Source organism: Paralichthys olivaceus, chromosome 3, assembly GCF_024713975.1.
Source record: "Paralichthys olivaceus isolate ysfri-2021 chromosome 3, ASM2471397v2, whole genome shotgun sequence".
Classification (NCBI taxonomy): Eukaryota; Metazoa; Chordata; class Actinopteri; order Pleuronectiformes; family Paralichthyidae; genus Paralichthys; species Paralichthys olivaceus.
The window spans coordinates 20436084-20459385 of NC_091095.1; the positions used below are offsets into that span (position 1 = coordinate 20436084).

General features: G+C 41.6%; 2 protein-coding genes across 4 annotated transcripts in view; one reads left to right on the plus strand and one right to left on the minus strand.

Annotated features, from left to right (window-relative positions):
* The first annotated feature begins 15 nt into the window (after positions 1–15).
* chst7 (carbohydrate (N-acetylglucosamine 6-O) sulfotransferase 7) lies at positions 16–4057 on the plus strand. Its single transcript, XM_020080852.2, has 2 exons — positions 16–1479; positions 2767–4057. Exon 1 carries the CDS (start codon positions 180–182, stop codon positions 1446–1448), a length of 1269 nt encoding a protein of 422 aa, XP_019936411.1. The 5' UTR covers positions 16–179; the 3' UTR covers positions 1449–1479; positions 2767–4057.
* A 1058-nt stretch (positions 4058–5115) lies between these two features.
* The window catches only part of slc9a7 (solute carrier family 9 member 7), a 30966-nt gene continuing 12779 nt past the window's right edge, over positions 5116–23302 (minus strand). The window contains exons 10-17 of one of the 3 annotated variants that reach the window (XM_020080849.2): positions 22835–22948; positions 22424–22535; positions 22038–22191; positions 18616–18678; positions 15555–15618; positions 14168–14250; positions 12105–12210; positions 5116–9552 (exon numbers count right to left, since the gene is read on the minus strand). In XM_020080849.2, the coding sequence (XP_019936408.1) occupies positions 9289–9552; positions 12105–12210; positions 14168–14250; positions 15555–15618; positions 18616–18678; positions 22038–22191; positions 22424–22535; positions 22835–22948 (960 nt within the window). In that variant the 3' untranslated portion in view covers positions 5116–9288. Of the gene's footprint in view, positions 9689–12104; positions 12211–14167; positions 14251–15554; positions 15619–18615; positions 18679–22037; positions 22192–22423; positions 22536–22834; positions 22949–23302 lie in introns of all 3 variants that reach the window. The other 2 variants (XM_069522408.1, XM_069522407.1) reach the window with 2 other exon arrangements.

Below are 23302 nucleotides of genomic sequence, written 5' to 3' on the forward strand. Positions count from 1 at the left end.
CACACACACACACACACACACACACACACACACACACACACACACACACACACACAAACACACACGCTCACGCTCCTTGTCTCGCGCATCCATATAACTTTACTGTGGAGCGCGCGGCGCAGCACAAAGCGCGGTGCTGACCTTTCAGAGAAGCAGCTCCACACCGCAGCTGAGAGGAGATGAAGAGACGACTCCATAAGAAATACTTGGTTCTGATTCTGGCTTATTCCGGGTTGCTGCTGCTCATCCCCTACGTGTTGGATTACCGGGATAAAGCCGTGCAACACGCGGGCCATGGACTGCCGCAGCAACAGCCGAGATGTCCAGATCTGGAGAACACGGTGGCGCTGCTGTGGGATAACGGTTATAAAGTCAACGGCAGCGACGCTACGGAGTACGCCGCCAACCGGAGCCAGTCCCGGGTTCACATCTACGTGCACGCCACCTGGAGGACCGGCTCCTCGTTCTTGGGGGAGTTGTTCAACCAGCACCCCGATGTTTTCTACCTGTACGAGCCGATGTGGCACATTTGGCAGGCGCTGTACCCGGGGGACGCCGGCAGCCTGCAGGGCGCAGTGCGGGACATGATGAACGCCCTGTACCGCTGCGACTTCTCCGTCCTCAAACTTTATGCAGGCACGCAAAACATCACCACGGCGTTCATATTCGGCTGGAAGATGAACAAGGTGATCTGCTCGGAGCCGCTGTGCGAGGCGCACAAGCGGCGCGATGTCGGGCTGGTGAAAGAGGACCAGTGCGCAAAGTGCCAAAAGAGGGACATTAGGGAGCTGGAGAGGGAGTGCAAGAAGTACCCCGTGATGGTGATCAAAGGAGTTCGCGTTTTAGACCTGAGCACATTGGTGCCTCTGATGAAGGACCCGGTGATCAACCTCCAGATCATTCAGCTCTTCAGAGACCCGAGGGCCGTGCACAACTCGCGGCTCAAGTCCAAGCAGGCACTGGTGAAGGAGAGCATCCAGGTGCTGAGGAGCAAGAAGCAGGCTGACAAGTACAAGCGGCTGCTGGTGCCGAACAACAGGGTGAACAGGGCCGAGAGCTATGTCTCCAGCGCCATGGAGCTCATCTGTGACAACTGGTTCAGTGACATGATGCTGGTGATGAACGCGCCCCCGTGGGTGAGGAAGAACTATCTTCGCATCCGTTATGAGGACCTGGTCTTGCACCCCATGGGGGAGCTCCAGAGGCTCTACCGCTTCGCCAACCTATCCACATTCCCTGCTCTGGAGAGGTTTGCGCTCAACATGACGCACGGTCAGGGGTACTCCTCGGACAAGCCCTTCCTGATATCATCCAGAGATGCCAAAGAGGCCATATATGCGTGGAGGGAGCGGCTCAACGTGGAGCAGATCAATCAGGTGGAGGCCTACTGCAGTGAAGTCATGAGGCAGCTGGGCTATCAGAAGAACAACTTGGACAAAGCCACATGAGGAGGTGGTTCGAGGAATAGATGGGTTAAAGGTAGGCTAAGATTACTCAGAGGTGTTAGTGAGGATTTCTATCAGTAGTTTGACAGTGAAGCAAAACAGAGCAGTGTCCTGTACATTATTCATCTTCAGCCGAACTTCTCACCCCTCAGTACAGGAAGTGGTTAAACAGAAACCCTCTTGCAGGCTGCGGGGCTGCTGTTGTGCAGAACCAAGACCTCTGACCTTCATCAGTAGGAGGCAAATTGAAAACAGAGCAACCATATGGGGAACTGCTCGCATTTGTATTCGTTTGACATGGTTGCCATAGAATAGGTTAGAACTGATCAGTTTCAAAAACCCTCTCTACTTAAAATGTGTTTTGTTTATTGTTTCCCCATGGATGCTGGACATTCACTGTACATGCACCAGAAGGCTGTTTTCAATTATCTGCTGGAGGAAGTTTTTGTAGAAGCATTGTTTCTTGACATTACCATTTAATTCAAGGACACCATGGTCCAACATGCAACGTGCACATGTGTGATGTGGAAACTTGAGTACTCCCATGCATGTTAAGAATTTTTAACTCAGGAAAAAAGGGATAACCTCTTTTAATGAAATCCATCTGTTGATTTTATTGTTTATTTTCCCCTATTCTTTTCACAGTCATACCTCATATTATCGTATTGTCCGGATAGTAAAGGACTTGTTGTATAGCTAGATAACAGCTCTGTCACACACTAATAATTTATACATTAATGTGTGCAACCCAAATTCATTCTGTTTTTCAAAGGGCTGAACAGAAAACATTTTAAGACACAAGTAAAACTACTGTTACTGAATTTTGGTGCTATCAGAGCGAGACAGTCAGAAATATTCCTCCATCCTTAATGAGCGACTGATCTGCTGTTTAATAGAGGCGTCATTGTTTTCTCCCTGGCAATGCTGGGTGCTCTCATGGACAGTAGGGGGGCTGGCAGCGAGCGGGGCTGGGCCTCAGGCTGTGCTATCGAGAAGGGGATCATTGTATACGGCTGCGTATGACAGCTCCCAGGGTTACCACCGGCCTGTCACCAGCTCCCACAAGCAAGGCCCTTTAGAGCGGGGTCGCCTTGAAGATGCCAGCATGGAGCAGATACAGGGCAGAGGCAGAGGGGGCCCCTTGTCTCACTGCCTCCACCCTGTTTTTTCGCCCTGATAGAACTATTGAAGGAGGCCCTGTGCATTAATAACCCTGTTGAATGTGTGTCGTACTTATGCTACATATCTGTTTCAGCGTGCAGTTGTGTTACAATTTGGAGGGTTTTATTTTAATCCTCAGTTGATTGTTTTTCTCTTTCAGGGGCCTGGTATTCAAGGCTGAGGGCGAAAGGCGGAATAACAAAACAAGCAGCTGGAATGCGGTCCACTGTGAGCTCGTGAGCACGTCTCTTGGGTTGTTTTCCTTCAGCCGAGCCAGGTCGATGAACTGGAGAAACTCCAAGTGGACAGAGTAGCCAATCATAGACAGATGAATTTGAAATGGGAAGAAGGCAGCTTATTTTCCCAGTGTTACCTGTCTAACAACAACAGGGTCAAGACAGATATAAAGAATGTGTGGAGGGGAAATAAACAGAAGAAAGAGAGATAGGGCTGGTTTGCACTGCGGTCACACCGGCCTCTCTCTTTCCTACTGTCCTTTTAGTAGCTCTAATCCCTCCTCAAATCCCCTGCAGGCGAGGGCCATAAAAAGCTCAAGATGGGTCCTTATCTGGAGACGACTGCCAGGATCCAGAGTGGCAGCACCAGGTTCGCTCACACCGGAATGACTTATCTGTCCAGCTTATGACTAAGCGTGACAGTAATCTTGAGCAATACTGACACTCAATAACTGCAACTGGCTCACTAACAGTGCTAATGTACAGCTCTGAAAGAAGAAACTACAGTATTTTCTGCAAAGGAGGCCTCACTGAGGAACTATTGTTTCACCCTCGACCCCTCAGGAATCCGGACAGCTGCAGCACCCCACTGACAAAACACTCACATCGGTGTGAAATGTTGAAGATCCAATGGACGTGTCTTGGAAATCTGCCTCTGTCCTCTGCCAATGGACTTTTAAGCAAGTTGCCACAAACAGCAATCGGTACTGAATCGTATTGTGTACCATTCTTACTGTTGTTTCTAGTTTTGTCTAATGTATTGTAAATGCTGTGATATCCCTCTGGTTAAGGATGTGTCGAGGAGGGGTGAAATAATAACCAGCATCCATGTGTTCAACTTTAGAAGTTGGTTCTGTGATAATAATTGTTCTGGGTGGATTACCTGAAGTCCTGAAGGAAGAAATAACCTGTATGCTATTTAAACTGACTGCATCAAAGAGTTAGTAAAAACTGAAGAACATGTGTGATTGCTGTGCGTGTTGATGCAGACTGCCATAATTACTGGGTTACTCAATAATCCTATATAAATTCATCTTAATACTTTGTTTTAGTTATAGACCCAGTGTACAGAATAATAGTAGGCTCAGACATAAGAAAAAATGAGAAGAGAGCATTTTAAGAATAAAGTTGAAATGTGGAGGATGAAATTAAACTAAATTAGAGAAATATTTTTGTATTTGTTTGAATAACAATAAAGTCATGACTGAAATATAACTTGAATTTTCAGGATTTCAAACCTCTAAGAATATTAATATCTAATAATATTAATCCCGCACTGACAATGGGCATGAGGCAGGACACACCCTGGACAGAGTGTCTCCAGATGAATTGGCGAAACTGTTCCCGGAATCAGTTTAAGTAATGAGGAAACTATTTCTCTATCAGCACATTAACACAGTGTGGTTATGAGTATTGAGACTAAAAGATTTGTGGAAACCACAGAAGCTTGGAGTGGACAAATGCGAGGACGGTTATGCCAACACTCCCTAGATCTGAAGCTCTGGCAGTTGGCCTTATTCTCAAAATTTTGCTTTGATCACAAAATACAAATCAGCGTTTTATCCTATGCCTGGCACTAAAACCAGAACAAGTGAATGGAGGCTTGAAAAGATATCTGCATTAGACTTAAATGCAGTCTGATATACACTGTGGATACCATTAATGAGCTAACAGGTGATCAGTGTGCATTGGAGAGCATTTTTGAATAAGTCAAGCTATTTGATTAACACAGCAGTTATTACCATTATTCTTAAATTGTACATGTGTGATCATAATGAGCTCATATGCAGTTGACCTGACTGGGCCTTCATAGAGTTAAATGCAATATAACGCTCACAATAACCCAATACTTGTACATGTCTTTAAAATGAAATATTGTACAACTGGACCATGGGAAATCATGTCAGTACTTTGTACATTGTTGAAATGTGAATACAATGGATGTCTGTGGGGATTAGAATATTAAGGACTCAAGGAGAACAACTACAAGATAAATCATAACAGCCATCCAAAGAGAATTACACACAATTTTAAATATGAATGATCTTGGTAGCATTAAAACTAGGAGGAGACATGGGGCATAAGTGTCATTAAAAGGTGTTTTTCAGTAAAAACTGGTAATTCTGTTTAAATTTCATCAAATAGCAGAGATTCATTAAGGTCATGGTATATGAAACATAGATAGTTTGAGCGACAGGAAAGCAAAAATAACAAGTTGGCCACTTTCTTTGACAGCATCATCGACCAAAATAAACCACAACTGTGCTGCTGCAATCATTTGATAATTTTTATTAACATGTTGACATGCAAACCACTGCGGGTGGATCCTGGCAGCCAGCTGCTACAAGAAACAACAGGTCCACGTATTGACGATTGAGCTACATCTCATATTTCTCAGGTATAGAGAGCATGTAAATATAGCCTGCAAGACAACTGACAGCACAACAGTCAAAGAGAGAGAGGTACAGACAGACAGAGAGAGAAAGAGTGCACATGATGATTATATAAGAGTGCCGCGAGTGTCCTCTGCTTGAGGTGAAGTGTCAAACTCTGCTCATCATTTGCCTGTGGCCGTCATTCAAGTCGTCGTGCCCCCGAGTCTCAAAGCAAACTTCTCTGTTCTCAGTTTGTCCTGCACATGTGGACAAATTTGAGTTCCTCTTCTGTATTTTTATGCACTTGTGTTAGTCAATACAGTAGGAAATGTGTAAAACCCCCATCAGATAGCATCAAAAATTACATCTTAAACTTCTATTATATATGTTATATCTGCTGTAGGTTATATTAGAAGAGGCTGTGTCACACATCCATGTCCCAGAGGTTGGGAGAGCGTAAATCCAAGTCTAACACCAAAGATTAAATAATGACAAAATGGTCAACAAGTGAGTCTTTTAGTGGCCTTAATACAAAACAAGTTTCCCAATCATCAGACAGTGAGGGGATGTTAGACAGAGCTTCACATTGCCTCTCACTCCAGCCAGAGTTGAAATGACCCACTGTGCATACTGGCAGCAGCTTACATAAGTAGATCCATCTCCTCATGGAAGCCCCCACCCAGTCAGCCATTAAAACTTGTGTGGGGCCTCTCCCCCCTCTGTGAAAGCCTCAGCCTCACCTCACACAATCACTCCTTTCACACCTGCCCTCCTGCACTCATGCATAAATGCAGCAGCCACTGTGTGCAGGCAAAGGAGAAAACAAAAAAAATGGATGTGTGCTGTGTATTTAAAAAAGGGGGAACCGATGGAATGTCTTGAAATGGGGAAGGCAATACAGTTATTCATAGTTTATGTGGAGTTACGTAAATCAAGCTGCAGGAAAAAAATAAGGGTCAATGGTCTGCTGAGGAATTGCCCAGCGTCTCTAATCGAGGATTTGCGTGACGGAGTTATCTAATTTAAAACTGCTGTGTGAAGCTGGAAGGAACTAGGCCACAGGTAGATTGATGTCACACTAAATGTGCAACATGTAACACACCTGCAGTGAATCTAAGTCATGTTTGAGTTGAGACATCATGTGTTCATCATGTATGAAATCAAAAACACCAGGAGGCTCATGTGATTTTACCCATGACAAGAACAAATCTACGTTCATGGGTGTGAAGGTTACCGGTCATCAGAGCCTATAGGGAAGTATATTAAACATGAAGCTACAACCAGCAGTTGGTTAGCCTAGCTTAGCAAAAAGCAAACAAGAGGGGAATAATTAGCCTTTGTGCTAGGGTAACAAAGAGCAGCTACTAGTTGTATCTTCATATTTAATTTTACTTTAAAAAACACATTTCTCAAAGGGCATTAAAGCATATTTGACCTCAAATGTCAAACTTTACATGTTGCCCTTACAAGATCAGATCCAAAATAGGTTCAGATGATATCATCTTTTCATTAAATAAGGATGTTGGCAAAGAGGAATTTGAGATTTAAAACAAAATAAGGTCAACTGAAATTGAATCTGTCTGTTTATATATATAACCACACTCCTGGGAACTGAGGTTTAGAAACAAAAGGTGAGACAGACTTTTTTGAAACAACAGCATTTCAGGTTAATTATCCAATACTTTATAAGGGCAACGGCCCACATACACTTCTGTTTACAAGTCAACAAAAAGGCTGATGAAGGCGGAGGGTGCACTTCTGCTGGGTGAAATCATGTGCATGCACTTCCTCTGCTAATCTCTGCTTGTCAGAGTTTGGCATCAGTGATTTTAAAGTTGTCTGAAAATAATCGATCTTGTCAATACATTTTAAAACACGTTGAGTATAAAGTTGACAGGTAAAAGCTTGTTCACAGGCAAAAGTGTTTGAAGAACTACTTTCCTACATTAAAAATGCTCTTCTACTGCATGTGACCTGTGCAAGCACATCATCATCATCATCATCATACCACATTATACACATTCACATTCAGCTTAAGTGCAGTTATTTAAAATAAACAATTGATTAGTCAGTTGGTTAAAGTAAACAATGTGAGTTATTTTTCAAGCAAAAATGCCAAACATTGACTGGTTCCAGCTTCTCCAGTGTGAGACTTCACTGCTGTTTATCGTTATATGACCGTTTGGACCATTTGTCAATAACAAGCAATTTAATAACATCACCTTTGGCTCTGATATACTTTTCACAGTTTTTATACTTTTTATAATTTGATTAAACAGTGATGGAAGAAATCATATTTTATTGAAATAAAATGACTGATTTGGTCCTTTTAGCTGATATAATATTACATATGACATCAGTAGATGATTACTACTGGAGCATCAGTGAGTAAGCAGCCTGTTACTGCTGCATGTTTGAACTGCAGCTGTATAAACAGGGTCAGCAGGTCACAAGATTCTCAGTGAAAGTTCTGATACACAAACCTTTTTAGACTATTTCTCTATTCTTTGATTTTTGATGAAATTATTCATTGGGATAGTTCAATCAACCATTGAAATGAAACCACGTGAGAAGTTTAGAGGGAAAAATCATTTGGTGCCGCAGTGAACAGATGCGCAAGACCTCAGAAACCAAAGAGGAACCACTAGTTTGATCATTGACAAGGTGTTCTATTTTAAAAGCTTGCTATATTATCTGTTCTTTAAAATGTCCATATTAAAAGTGGAGAAAAAAGAACAATATATTCCTCTGAAAAGTAGAGGAGTGGAAGTAGCATGAAATAGAAATAATTGCCTACCACAGTACCTCAACACTGGACAGAAGTACAGTGCTTGAGTACATTTACTTGGTTACTTTCCATTATTGACTACATGTCTCATCAGTTAATTGCAAAAATAATCAGCAAATGAATTGTCAATGAAAATAATTTGCAGTCCTATTTTACTGGATATACCTTTTAAAAGTCAATAGAGACATATATCATTTTTGCAAAATTAGTTTTTATGAATGCCTGGTTTATTTTTTGTGTTGAAAATGCTCTTTAACTGTATTAATATATTTGATCAGTTTTTACAGTTGGGGGAAATCAGCATTCCTTCTTCACAAAAAATAAAGATCCAAGTCAACTCAAAGACAAAATACATAGAGCTATTGGTAACAGTCATGTGATGTAATGCACTGAAAGGAGCAGTCCCAATTAAAAAGGAACAAAGCTCAGCATTGTAGCTATTTACATGCACACATTCTTCGCCCCTCTTACTTCACCCAAGACAGGGCTGCGGTGGCTGAGAGGACAACACAACCAGGGCACAACACAACTGCCCCTTTCTGTGCTCCTCCTCACATGCCACACTCGCCTCCACACAGATGCTTTTGTGTGACACAAAGGAAATCTGGACGAACATAACAAACACATGGTCTGTTAGCAGCATGGGATCAATATTAATAAATTGCATCTACCACAGAGATCCTGTTTGGTCTATGAACTGTTCACCGTTGGTTTGTGTGCAGCATCGTCTGTATACACCTCAGTGTGTAGCTAAAAATGTGTCACTTTGCATTTTTGCAGTCACAGACTGATGTACTGTGAAATGAAAGTTGCTGGATCATATGACAACAGAGTGCTGTCAGGCCATAATTCATTTTACTACCTCTTTTCTGTTCCTGCCGAGAAACACAAAATGTTCCAAAGTGCAGATTCAATCTTGCATGGGGTTATTTCATCCCCACCTCCTGCATTAGGGATTCTCTCCAGGTTATGCAGAGGAAAATATCAGTAAAAGTGAATCACAGTAACTCCTCTGACACATGAGGAGGATCTTGAGGACACATGTCTCCTGGAGAATAAACTCGATTTCTGTAATGAGGATGAAATGATCCTTGAACTCTACTTCCAGGCCTGGAGGGAACTCAGTCGCTCTGAAACCTCCCCTCTTGTCTGCTCCCGTATCTCTTTCTATTGTCTCTGAAGGACTGGATGCTCTGCCCGCAGGATATGGAGAGAGAGGAGGGCAAGGCGGTCTGGGGGTCAGGTCAGGGAAGTCGACAGCGCAGGCAGGGAGGAAGGGAGAGTCAGACATGATCCTCGATCGGGAAAACCAGGCGTGTGCCGCGGCTCAGCAGCTCCTGCTCGCGGGAGTCCAGCTCACGCTCCAGTGCCTCCTCTGAGGTGCTGCCGCTCCGTTTTCCATTCACACTCCAGCCTGACCCTGCAGCGCCCTCCCCCCCACCGCCAGACGCACCATTGGCTGTGATCGCAGTGTCACCAAATGTGTAGGTCAGGTCGCCATCGCTACGAATGAGGTCAGAGTCGTGGTCCCTCAGCTGCTCATGGTTCTGAAAGCACATCCACAGTGGAACATGAGGGGAGGGATGGGTTACACATGGGAGTGACACACGCAGATGCACGACACACAGTGTGGGTGCATGTGGTGTTAACAGATGAACAGACTGCAAAGGATCATAAGGGACACTGTGGATTTACAGGAGGGAAGAGAGGAGACTTTCACTTAGTGGCCTGTTCCGCAGCAACTGGCTAAAAGAACAGCTGAAACAAAGACAACACAGGAACCAACAGGCTGCACAATAACACGCAAACAATGAACTTCAGCCTGAGCTCCTCACAGCTCTAATTGACTGGCTGACGATCAATAATCCGTCCATGTCCCCGGGGAGAACAGGATGAGTTAACATTGTGTCAACACAGGATTGATCTGTTTAAAGGATCCGAGAAAAACCCTTAATGAAATAAATATTGCATAACCACACAACCCATTCTCTCCAACAATTATCTGGGAGGGGAAATTGTGAAAAAAGACAAAAATCACAAAGCTGACTGCCTCTGAAGCCCTGTGTGCCACTGAGCCCCATTACTGTTCGAAACCAAAACCCAAAACACATTTATGTCCCGCTGTGGCACTCAGCGATCACATTCTTTAGCACCATGAACACACTGATTTATTTCGTGTGAATCCCCACATACAGTTCACCATCCTGCTACAGTAAATACTCACTAAAGCACCAAATGTGATTTAATCTGCAGCTAAAAATAGTCCACAGCACACAGCACTCTTGTTTGAGTCATGTTTTCTAAAAACTACACTGCCAAGCTGTTTCAAGAAAAGATTAGCCTCTTTAGAAAATAAAAGTATATATATCTCTGTCTTCTATTTTCTTCTGAGGAAACACTGGGGACTGTCTGGACTGAGTGCAACAGACAGGCCAGAGGAAGTCACAATGTACTAAAATAAGAAATAATAAGAGAAGTATGCACAAAAGCCATCTTTTCAAAATTTGTTTGTGCTCTACATATACAACCACATTTTAAATGTTTTACAATTTGAAATCGGTAGGAAACAAAAATCCTTAGGGCATTTTATTCCCTCAAAATGTATATTAATATCCACAACCAAAGAGGCACAGGGCTTTACTTAATCCTGTCCCCACTTGGCAACAGAGAGAACTGGACAGCCTTGATAATATGAACAACCTTCTAAATTCATGGCTCGCCAGGCAGGCAGCCCTGGGCTGGCAAACCAAGAGCAACACACCAGTGGAGGAAAACATTACTGATGCAGAACTTAAGAAAGAACTTAACTCCCAGAGAATTACATTTAAATGAGATACTACGGAATATTTCTACTCTGCAGTAAGAAAATAAACTTGAGATTTGTAACCGCACTGTGACAGTAGGCTCTGTGGGTTATTGTGACAGTATAATAAGAAAAGTATTCCATATGAGATGAAAAGGAGAAATTGCCATAGTGAATCCAAGTGTGACCGTTCCCTCAATGGGTGTTTGTGCGTTTTAAACATCAGAACAGTGATCATCATGGAGGAGGTGCTGAAAAGAGTCTTTTGTGCCCTCTGAATGCAGAAAGGCTTTTTGACCATCTATTTTATCCCCCACTGAAGGCCTTGGTGCTTTGTGTGTTTACTGGCAGGGATTGTGAATATTTTGACCATATCACAGTTCTCCTGAGAGAAAATAGATTCAGTATTCACAGTGAGCCTTCCTGAGGCACCGGGCTCACATTTGAATACAAGAAAGGAAAATTACCTCTTTTTTAATTTTTTTTTATGGAATAATTAAGTTTTGGCTTATTCTAAAAATATCATGAACCAAGCTACTCTATTGTAGCAGCACCAACACCATTGTGTCATAGTTTGAACCAAAATCATAGTTTTAAAATAAATAATCATAATATATAAATGAAAAATCACAATGATAAATGTGTATCTTTATTAGCCGTATTTGGAAATAGAATGTTTTCGCCACATGAAAACTATCAAGTCTCAAGTTTATTTGAATGTACTGCCCCTGAGTTCAAGATAAGTCATTTAAAATATCATTATACAGAGGCAAAAGATGCATTTTGATTTAATACTGGAAAATAATTATTTGATACCAGGAAAAGATTTATACTCGGCACAAGCATGCTAATTCACTGTCATTCAGAGAGACGCAGAGAGAGGCCATGCTAAATAGCTAGCAGCCGCTCATCTTAGTTTTACATACAAAAGACAAATAGTAATCACTATCCTGTCTCTGTCCAAAGCTGAATAGGAAAAAAACACATTTTCAGTTTTGTATCAAATAAACAAACAAGATATAAATCTCAAATCAAGTAGATGATAAACACTGGACGGAGTCAGACTTGCTCTTTGTGAAGAAGTAGCGACCCAGCAGCAGTCTATATATTCAGCATATAAACACAATAGTGGTATTAGTTTTCTCATCTGATTCTAATGAATGTGACCGCTTTTACTTAAGTACCAGAGCATAGACCTCCTGCCCATTCTGCAGTGTGAACATGGATCACAGGTCGGTGGTGACGTGGTACAGTGTGCTTGCTGCAGGCTTATAGATTTATGGTGTGGACTCTCACCTCGTATGCCTGTGGGCTGGTGAGACAGCTGGCCAGCGGCCCACAGTAGCTGGGCAGGGTGGAGGTGAGAGGTGGGCCGCTATGTGTCAGGATGGGCTTCAGGTAACTGGATAGTTAATAAGGAAAATTATCTGAAGAGTTCATCAACAGGCAAGTTGAATGAAGTTAATATTCATTATCTCCTCCTCCAACACAGCAAGGGCATTGTCTCTTTATCTCTGTAATCAATGAAAATGACCCCCACCCCCATATGACCACCTACCCACCTTGAACATGCCGCAGGACAGGTGGAGCCAAAATCAGTTTATCAGTTTAACATTTGCAACGACAGATTCGACAGGGGAGAAGCACAATCTTCGAATGATTTTCATCAACATCTATAACTGAAGAATGTATGGTATATATGCAAAAATTACAGCCACTAACTCTTACTAATGTCTTGCTATTATTTATTAGTTAAAAGTATTTAATTTAGCCAAAAGTGCTGATTTAGAGAGGTGATTAAAACTGTCATGCAAAAGGAGGATTTAAATCAATGTGGCATCCTACAAGTAGTTCATATTAATTATTAATTTATATTGCACATAAATCATTAGTTAAAGCTTATAAAACATTTATTTGACTTACTTATTAGAAAGTGGCCAAATATCAGATAAAACACAGATTAACACAAGTTAATTCCAACACAAGGTTGTGGCTGTATATACATGATTAAAATAGACCTTGTGGCCAATGATTTTCTGCAAGTGTCCTTCTCTTCCTGCGGTGACCCCCAAATAAACGCCCCGTGAATGACAAATTATAGCTTAATAATGTGGAGGTGTTTGGCAGCAGGATGCATTCCAAATTCAAATCTGCATGAGATCCAGTGAGCAGTTGAGGGTAAAGTGATTTTGTGATGCTTGGCAGCGGAGCAGCAGAGAGTCAACCAGTGGGACCCTATGTCTCTTGTCTGTAATTAATCAGGCTGTGTTGCACTCTGGGAAATCCCAGTGCCCTGTTCAACAGGTCAGGTCACCAGTCCTTTAGGGAGAGGCCGGCTGCTTCCTGTCAGAACATGTACGTTTCAACAGAAATGAAACTCTGTTGTTGAAAACAGCAGTCGGTTGCACAGTTTGCTGTACCAAGAGATGAGTAAAGTCAGTACGTGACATGCACCAGAGGCCTGTGATGTGTATGTTAATATCAGCCTCTGCAGAGCTGGAACATGAGAGAAATCCACCCTGCTCGTTTCAGCTGCGTCTCGCGCATGTCACCAAGGAGAACGTCTCCACTGTAAAGCACAGCTGCTCCCATCAGAAGCAGCTACACAATCGGCCGCCTGGGGAGGCAACTGTTCAGCAGAGAGGAAAGCAAGGAGGAAAAGGGAGGATGAGCTGCTAAAACACTTTCACTTAAGTCTGTTCCTTGTGGTGACACAGAGCAGGAACAGCAATCATTTTATCGATTCATGTATGTTATTCTGATCCAATATAGAATAATCCAATAACATAAATTGTAAGTTTGACTTTGTATAAAATGTAAGCTTGTATACTGCGGACAACAAGGGCAAAATCCAAAACAATGCCAATTCAAAAACGATGCTGCAAATGGAAAAACACACACACCCCTAATGCAAGTTCTCCAAGCCTGTGGGGAAAACGCTAAGTGGAACAGCTTGAGCTTCAACCTGATAGACAGAGACCAGAGGTGTGGACCAGAGTTGGAACTGCATTGAAGGAGAGGTTGATTAAAGAGACAATATAAGAGGTACGCAGGCCAAATGTGAAAAAAAATTATATTTAGAAAAATATAATCTTTCCTGTTGTAGCATTTGTTTTGTATTTTCATATGTATTTTTGAATTTGCAGCACGTTGCTCTGTATGGAAATGTTTTTTGCCTTTGCAGCACATATGCCGTTGTAGGTCATCATATACAGAGTATAGAGTGAAGATAGTCCCTACACAATCATCCTGACTGGACCTGACATCACCACAAAGGGCTAGTTCAATCAGTTGTTGCCTAAAAGAAGTTGATACACACACGTTCTTTGATTGAGTGAAGCTCAGCACAGAAAGGATACTTGTGGTCGAAGGAGTACCACAGTCGGAAGAGCCACGCACTCTCCTGTTTGGTTTTACTCTGTCCTTCACCCTGAGGGCCCTCCTACAGAAACACAAGAAAAAGTCATCATGATCTCATCTTCTAGATTTGCTGCATTAACACATGGATCAATGAGAACCTGGAGCCAATTCCTCAAACGTGACTTGACTAATCCCATCTAGCATGTTATCTAGCATGGTAATTCTGACTAACTAATTATCTCCACCAAGGAGGTTATGTTTTCATTGCAGTTTGACAGTTGGTCTGTCTTTTAGAGAGATTACACAAAAACTAATTTGCTTGGAACTTGGTGGAGGTGTGGGGTATGGGCAAAGGAAGAATTTGTAGAGGGATCAGTTAAGGCATATCCAGGATTATTTCCCCTTATTTTACCATTACAATATAGGGTGTTTTTGACATTCAATACAGTTTACAGAAAATGTCTGTGTACATGCTTAATATCGAGCTGATCTCAATACTTGCTGACATGGTGATAAAGTGGCCAATCTGGTATATGTGTGAGGTATACGTTCCCCGAATGCCCTTGTAGTTTGGTTCTTCAATCTTAGAGGTTTGATATGAATTTTAGTTTAAGTCATTTAATTTAGTCCAGTGAAAATGTATTTTGGATTACAAACAACATGAAACCATAAGCAGCAATATAATATGACTGTCATATGATCAGCAGTCAGCCAATATATGGGTGTGAAAGACTTCAGTGTACGATGGAGCAACAGTATTGTCACTGTCACTGAAAGTCATGTGTGCACGTTTAGATTCTTTCATTATGAAAGTGCAGTGTCAGTGTACTACAGTGATGTAACACGCCTGGTACTAATAGACCGCATGTTTGTTTTCTATCTGTAGAAGTCAGAACATTCAAGTACATTTCATAGAGTTTAGAGCTTGTGGCAAATCATCAACAATCAAAGAAAGTTAAATTAGCTGATGCTCCCCACTGGACTGAGAAGTAGTTAAATTCTTAAATATTATAATTACTACATTAATGAGTGTAGTAGTGTAACTACATCTCTTCATATTGAACGACATAGGACAGAGGGATGCAGCTTAAAACATTCAACAAACAGTATTCTGTGTAGAAGTTGTTCATCATAAGTGGCAACTTACAGAAAAGTAAGTGAAACCACACTGTGCACTGTAGCTAATGGAGGTATTCTAGTTTCGCCGTCTTGTTCAGGAAATCACCCCCATTACTCTCGACAAACGGAATCATTTACATGTCGTCAGACTCGCTGACTGTGCTCCAAGTCAACATAAAACTGCAGAAGCAGAACTGTTTCTGCAATGAGAACAGCAGAAGCTGAGGATGTAAATAATATATGTGAGAGTCCAAGTGGGATCCTCACCCCCTGCAGGACCTGGAAGCTGTCTCCACAGGGCTGCAAGTCTTGATCTGGGTCCATACCGACTCTGCAACACAGGAGGAAAGTAAGAAAATGTAACTCATAAATATGATGCTTAACCCTGAAGAAACCAAAATTAGAACACAATCAGCAGTATTTGTCAGTCAATTACATTGCACAACTGTAATTATCGTACGTGTGACTCTTGCACTTCTTTGTCCATGCAGTTTGTAATTTGTCATGATTTTGAAGACGGTTCATTTTGATACAGGAAGAGTCCTGTGTCTTTTTGTGACTGGTGCACCTGCAGAATGCAGATGTGGCCTAATTTTGGCTCTGTGGCAAAACAAAAGTTGCCTAGAAAACCAACACATCAGAAGCATCGGTAAAAAAAATGCTGCATACAAAGAAAAATAAAGAGAAGCTTACAGAAATTACAGTTTCTAAAAATGAGTGTTGCAAATGACAGCTTTTTCTCAAACAAGCTAGATTCTTATCAATGTGTTAAATCACTGTCACGTCACCGATTACCTCATGATGGAGATTGCTTCATATGCAGGACCTACTAATCCATCATGTGATTGAACTAGTTATGTGTGTCCATGCCTAACATCAAGCACATTGTGCATTTTCAAAACGGACCCACTTTGGGTCAATGTATCATTGACGCAATCCTGGGTTAACTTTACCGCTTACACACAAATCTAAAACAATGGGTCATTTAGACCGGGTGTTACGCACAAAAAGCTTAAATTTGCCTCATAACTGTTGCAAATGTATCAGTAGTTGTATAAAAGAAACAAATTACGCTACTAGTGGCTCTAAACTGCCCACATGTCTTGGATTTTAATTGGAAACCCATAGGTTTTCTAACCATGGGCACTGGGTAAAGCCAAAGTCCCTAAAATGTCTCTGGTGTGACTATACAGCAGCGCCTGTGTTGTATTAATCCAAAAATGGGTCAACTTTGTCCCAGGGATTTTTACTTTGTATCACATTACCATAAAGGAAGTTTGACATGGTGCTTTTTTCCTTCTAGCCAAGAGTTGGATCAGAAAATCAATATAGCACTCCCATATTTGTATGGTGAAAAATAAGCTGCAGCCAGCAGCTAGCTGTCTTAGCATATAAAGTGGAAATAGCTAACCTGTATCTGTCTGAAAGTTAAAAAAGCAAGTTTTTTGGCTTCAAGAGCCAGAAAAGCTCCATAATTAACATATTTGTTTAATCTGTGCAAAAGCTGAGGTGAAAAACGACATTTTGTGCTGTGAAGAGTGACTTCCAAACTGTATTTTGGCTGGGTGCAGTCATTTCATAGCCGTTTCCCGCTAAACTTTACATTGTAAGGTCAAGACCTAACAAAGTTAAAGAGAACCATTTGCACGATGAGTAAACACTTAAAGGTCCAGTGTGTAAGATTTAGGTGAAAGGGAACTATTGGCAGAAATTTAATGTAGAATAATCCTCATGATGTTTTCAGTAGTTTGTTTCATCTAAATTGTATGAATTGTAGTTTTTATATTTACATTGAGGGGACCCTCTCTACGGAGGCCGCCATGTTTTTTACATTAGTCCAGACTGGACAAACTAAACAGTTTTTATGACAACTAAAGGGGAGGGTGAGGTGAGGGGTATTCAGCTGCAACATGCAATTTCAATGCTCGATATCACTATATTCTACACACTGTACCTTTAACTCTTTGCTAAAAACAAAAGCATATTTACCCTAATTTTAAACTACCCCTTTAAAAGTGACTGCAGTACATTTTTCTTGTCTTCATAGCTGAGCATAAATAATTCCCACCAGGTGTCTGTTACCAACAGATAAGAAAAGAGACATCCCCTCTGCGTGAAGGAGAAACAGCATTTTTGTACTCCAGCACCATGAGAAGTAGCAGGCCTCAAATATCTGACTGTCTTTAAGCACTTGTCCCTCTCTCAAATAAACACACTCAACCACAAACAGGCCCGGTGTCTTTTGTCACATTTGCTGACTTTGTATGTAGACTGGCATTCATTTCCTGGGGACTTACTCAAACCATAACCACTACTTGCTTATCTCTAACCACACCCACTCAGCCTTCACACATTTGGGGAAACTGTTTTTGTCCCGAATTTCACACACACACACACACACACACACACACACACACACACACACACACACACACACACACACACACACACACACACACACACACACACTAGGATCTGGAAGAGTGTGCTCAGAGGATCTGCAAAAACAAGGTGGCTGGTGGCAGCCTGTTTGGAATGGACCTGAGATTATAAAACACAAGTGGTGGGGGGCCCCAGAGGAGAGAGGCATGGTCTTGAACACATTTCCTCTGATTAGAAACAGTATTGAGTGGCCACATCGGTTCATATACTTACATAAGAGAGAGAGAGAGAGAGAGAGAGAGAGCTTCATAGACCTTTAATCCTAATCCTGAAAACAACCTCTCCTCCCCTTTCAATCCATCTAATATTCCTCACAAGTAGTTTCTTCAGCAGGGTTTCTGTCTACTAAGGAAGACATGCAATCTAGAGTCAACATGAAGAGTGACACAGTCTTCTTGGTTCCTTCCTCTTGAACACACTGCAGACTGGTTCACACGTGACTGTTGTGCTGCTTTTGGGAAACGCAGTGAGGAAGTCTGCTCTTCACACCACTGTGTTGAAAACTGGAGGCCCATTGATAGAGAAACAACAGAAAAACAGACAGACATCCAGAGAAAAGCCTTGAACAAAGCACTTGACCCTACTATGGCAACTCTGCAAGAAGCACCTCCACCAGAGCTGAGCTGGTGTGTGAGGCAGTCTACTTTCTGAAATAATACTTCACCAGAGACCAATCTGTTTCATTTCTATCCTGAGATCAAACACCCAACTCGAGCCACTGAAAAATACTTAATGTTTTATGAGAGTCTCATTTTTTTCACAGGGTGCATGATTTTCCCCTTCACCAGAAAAACAGAAGTCAAATCGTGAAGAGACAGATCCTATCTGAAGACACCGCACAGTTTCCCAACACCACTCAGTTTAAACACATTCAGATATACAGCACCTGAAGTACTTCCACTTCCCGTACTGACGTCCCTGCTGCTGCAACACTCCGCTGTCTCCAACTCTGTCACATCATAAACATACACATTCGTCAACAGTTGTGTTGTTGTGGGATTTCTTCTGTGTAAAAAAAAATATTTGAGTAACTGGAACAATCAGGATTAAATGTGATTTTTCAAATTTGCTCACAAGTGGAAATGATAAAAGTTGTTACCCATCATTTGAGGAACAAAAAGGTATTTTGCTGCTCTGTGTTCATTTAATGGAGTGACTGAACATAAATGACAGTTTAAGCCGATAACATTATTTTTCTTCTTTTTTTTTAAAACAGTAATTGGCGACAGTCTTGGCCAAATATGATCCTCTGTTTTGGGGACATGCACTAATCCCCAGACAGAGGATCAGCAGATGTTCAGGCATGCACACTAAAAAAATCTGGATAAAACGTCTGGAACTCTTCAACTGATCATTATACCACTTTTCCACTTTAACATGTCCAATCAAACTCATTTCTTATTTGATGTTTGATTATATTTCACCTGGTTTCAGTGTGACAACACTTATGCTCAGTTTATCACACTTAATTTAACACTTCCAGCTCAAATGTAATTCAGAATTCTCTCACTGATCGTATTTGACTGTTTCTTCTCAACAGGGCCATGGTCTGATTGTAGCCAATAACCACTGTTGTGACATGTGTGTCATATGAGAAGTATCAGGTTGAACTCCTGGCAGTGTCTATTTCTAATACACTCTCTTTGGCAATGCAACTACAGCATGTGTAGAGCTATAGCTAATGTTAAAGCCATAATAGTGACTGTAATTGAACAGCTACAGCTACTTCCATTCTAACTGTCTGCTTCTGTCAGCATTTTAACTATTTCAAATGTTTCAGCTGAACACATTTCATATACAATTGTGCTTGAGAAGTTCTGTTACCTCTGCAAAGGAAGTTATGTTTTCACCCTTCTTTGTTTGTTTGCAAGCAGGATTACACAAAAACAACAGGACAGATTACCACAAAACATGGTGGAAGAATGTGGGTCAGGGAAGAACCCATAAAATGTTGGTGTGGATCTGGATCTGGGGGTGGATCCAGGAATTGTTTTTCACTTTCTTTAGTCACTGGGTGTTTTACAATATTTCAGTTTTCCTATGGATTTATATTTCAGAAATCGGGCACATTTAGAGAACTGATGCATGGACCACTGCTGCCTCGTTTTTCGCATCCATTATTATCGCTGCAGACTTAGCTTTTCGTGCTCGCTGATTTAAAAAAATGGTTGTCACGACAAAGTTTTTGGTTGGTCTTATTGGTCATGATAATCCTACCCCGAGCCTCTGATTTAGGCGGTGTAGGAGGCACAAAGAACTGATTGCAGATCAAGCACTGGCTCCAACCGGCCCTGGAACTGCCTCGTTGAAAAAGTTGTATGTGTGTTTGAAATTTGGTGCAAATTCTTGAAATTAAGGGGATTGTTGGGCTTTGGTGGAGGGATCACTTTTTTACGACCCAACCTACATTTTTAAAGAACTTAATCCTCAGTGATAGTTGCATAAAAAAAATTAACTCAGCAAATACCACTGCACACGCCCAAATATGTCCAGAGATTTGTTGTTCTACTCTGACCAAACTCTTTCCCTCTGTGGCTGCACTGCTGAGGATCAGGGATCATCCATCAAAACCAAATAACACAAACCAGCAGCTTCTCCTCTGCCACCGCAGCACTGGTCCTCTGTCACATCCTGCTCATCACCCAGCTGACTCAACAGGGCCGCCTTATTTTAACTCACAGCTGCAAAATTGTGTCATAAAAATAGTAAATGACATCTTAGAAATGTAATCTTCAGTATTAAAGCAAAGTGTTTATTCTGACATTTTTTGTTAAAATACAAAGAATAGTAGATTTCTTAAGTCCTCTGCAACATGACGTCCTACTACTTTGCAGGGCTTTGAGATTGTTTCCCCAAAAGGAGTAAAAATTGTAAATTTATGCACATGTCAATAGGACGATAACCAGAATCACAGAGGAGCACGGCCGGTATCCGCCTGCCATGCACCACATGTCCCTGTAACCATGGCAATGGGTTCATGGGGAGATTTTGGCAGCGCTCTTAACCTCCACCAAACACAATAGTTTCTGCTCGGCCCGAGGAGGCATTACCCATATTAAACAGAGGCTGTTCACTCTGTCACATGCTGTCACACACACACAGCCAACCCATAATCCGCTTTATCATGACAAATACAAGCTCCCAGTGCATCATGGTCAGACAAAAATAAGTGAGGCTGGGCTGCAAACAGACACAAGCAAAGCACTACAGCAACAGTCCAACTGCTGATAACGTCTCAAGTTGGGACAGTGTTGTTGCAGCCTGGTGATAGAGCTGATATGACTGGATTTAGAATCATTCTTGATTTGAGAGCTCATGTGATCAACCTTAGAGTAAATGACTCACTGAACTTCCTGTAACAGTGAATGCTGGGATGTCTGCACACATGCTACAAAAGTCCCAGTTTTTAAAGACTCCGGATTTAATAACTGGGAAACAAAAAGTCCTCAGTAGACCAGTAGGAGAACTCTAGCCCCATCTCCTGGACAGTCCCACCACACAGGACAAGACTAGTCCACAGCAGCTGGATTTTTAACATGTTTAAATTTAAAGTGCTTTACAGAACAGTTTTGACACTACAGTTTACTACAGCCATTCACCCACTCACACACACATTCATAGTGAATTTATAGGCACTTTTTCAATGAGGGGCTATTCAAGGATTACTATCTTGCCCAAGGACACTTGGGCATGCAGATGGGGAAGACTAGGATCAAACTCGCAGACCACCGCTCTACCCCCTTAGACACAGCCGCCGATAATTAAGTCAATATTAAATCAATGTATTATTTGAAAAATGTGTGATTTGAAAACACAAATTCAGTCAACAGTTGAAATGTTCAGTGGATTTTTTTCTCCTGTCCCTTATATGACTGGATTTAGATACAGGATCATTTAGTTATGAGAAACTTAATTAATTCCATAGTACATACGTAGAATTATTAATATTATATAATATATAAGAGAATTAAATTCACTAAATTAAAAGAAGTGGAAGCTAGCCTTAGCTGAGGGTAAACAATTGACTCCATCACTGTATCTCAACAGACATTCATAGTTGTGTTTGAATAGTTAGACATGATCCTCATTGACATTGATGAACATTACAGTGTCATAGCATTTACTGGTTGAGAATTTAATTGTGGGTATGTATCTGAAAAACGTGTGGGTGTCTTCTGTCGTAATTGGAACATTTCTAGTAGTGAGTACTTGTACGTTTATCCAAATGTATAGAGGAAGCTGAATTTTTTTTTTCTAGGGCACAAAGATGTGATCATCATAGACGATATTCAATGGATGTGATGTTACCTGATATGCAGCCAGGACAACATGGGCGTGGTTCCACCACCAAACACCCACACAGTGAAGAAGACAATGAGCAAGGTGGTGGTGAACATCATCTGCCGGGCGTAGGTGGCAGTATCCCGGATAGCCAAGGCAAATGCCATTGCACCTCGCAGGCCTGCAAAGTATCACATCCCCCCCCCAAAATCAACTATGAATTATGAGAGAGAAAACTAAACTCTGATTTGTGTTTAACAATTCTTCAAGGTATTCACAAGTGGTCACATGATTAAGGTAAAGTCTGATGATAGACTGGCTACATGTCCCACTAAGGGACGTGATTTTTATATCCGGGCAGCATTCAAAACAATTTGTTTCCCAAAACAAAACTCCAACTGTCTCTTCCTTACCTGCAAACATCATCATGTGCTGGAAGTTTCCCTTGATCTTGTGCCTTCGACCGAGGTTGAGGAGGAAGGAGAGTGGGTAAATGTTGAAGGCTCTTCCAATGAATATGGCAATCTGACACACAGGTCAAGAATTCAAATTTGAATGATGGGAAGATCAGGGTGCCCTAAATCAAACAACATTAACATAAAGTTAACTTAAAGATATAACAGTAAAATCTTTTCTGGAAGGACTTGATTGACCTTTGGACTAAAGGGCGACATGGATCTGGAGTCGACTATGACCTGTCTACAGGGACATCATAGCAGAGTTCCAGTCATCACCTATCGCCCACTTCTGCTGCTCTGGAAAAATGTAGTTCTCTGCTGAATGGAGTCAGAAACATTCATGCTGGTCGTGAAACAAAAGGATACAAAAGCCCCGATAATGAAAATGGGGCTGAAGATGTGGTTCTGGAAGGTGAACAGAGCCAAGCCCATGTAGGAGAATATGAAATTCTCAGCGAGGAAGTGAAGGACCTCAAAGAGCTGCAAGAAACATATAATATGCATCATGGAGTTAGTTGAGAAATGTATGAATACAAAACAAGAATATAGATACAATCATTAAGAAGATGCTTTAAAGCTTTGTAAGAGAATTTCTCATATTTTTTCACACTGCACTGCCTGGTTCTTTGAGCTAAGCTCCTCATCTATCCCCTCAGAATCCAGAGGGGGCTTTGGGAGTACTTTTTTTCTTTTCTCTCCCAGTGTGACAGAGCCGCAGACTCTCTGGCTGCCATGATGATTACAGAGCTCACTGCATCTATGATGCTTGGAGCAGGAGGAACGAAACGAAGGCAAGGGCAAGCTGACACAGAGACAAATGAAAATGTTTTAATA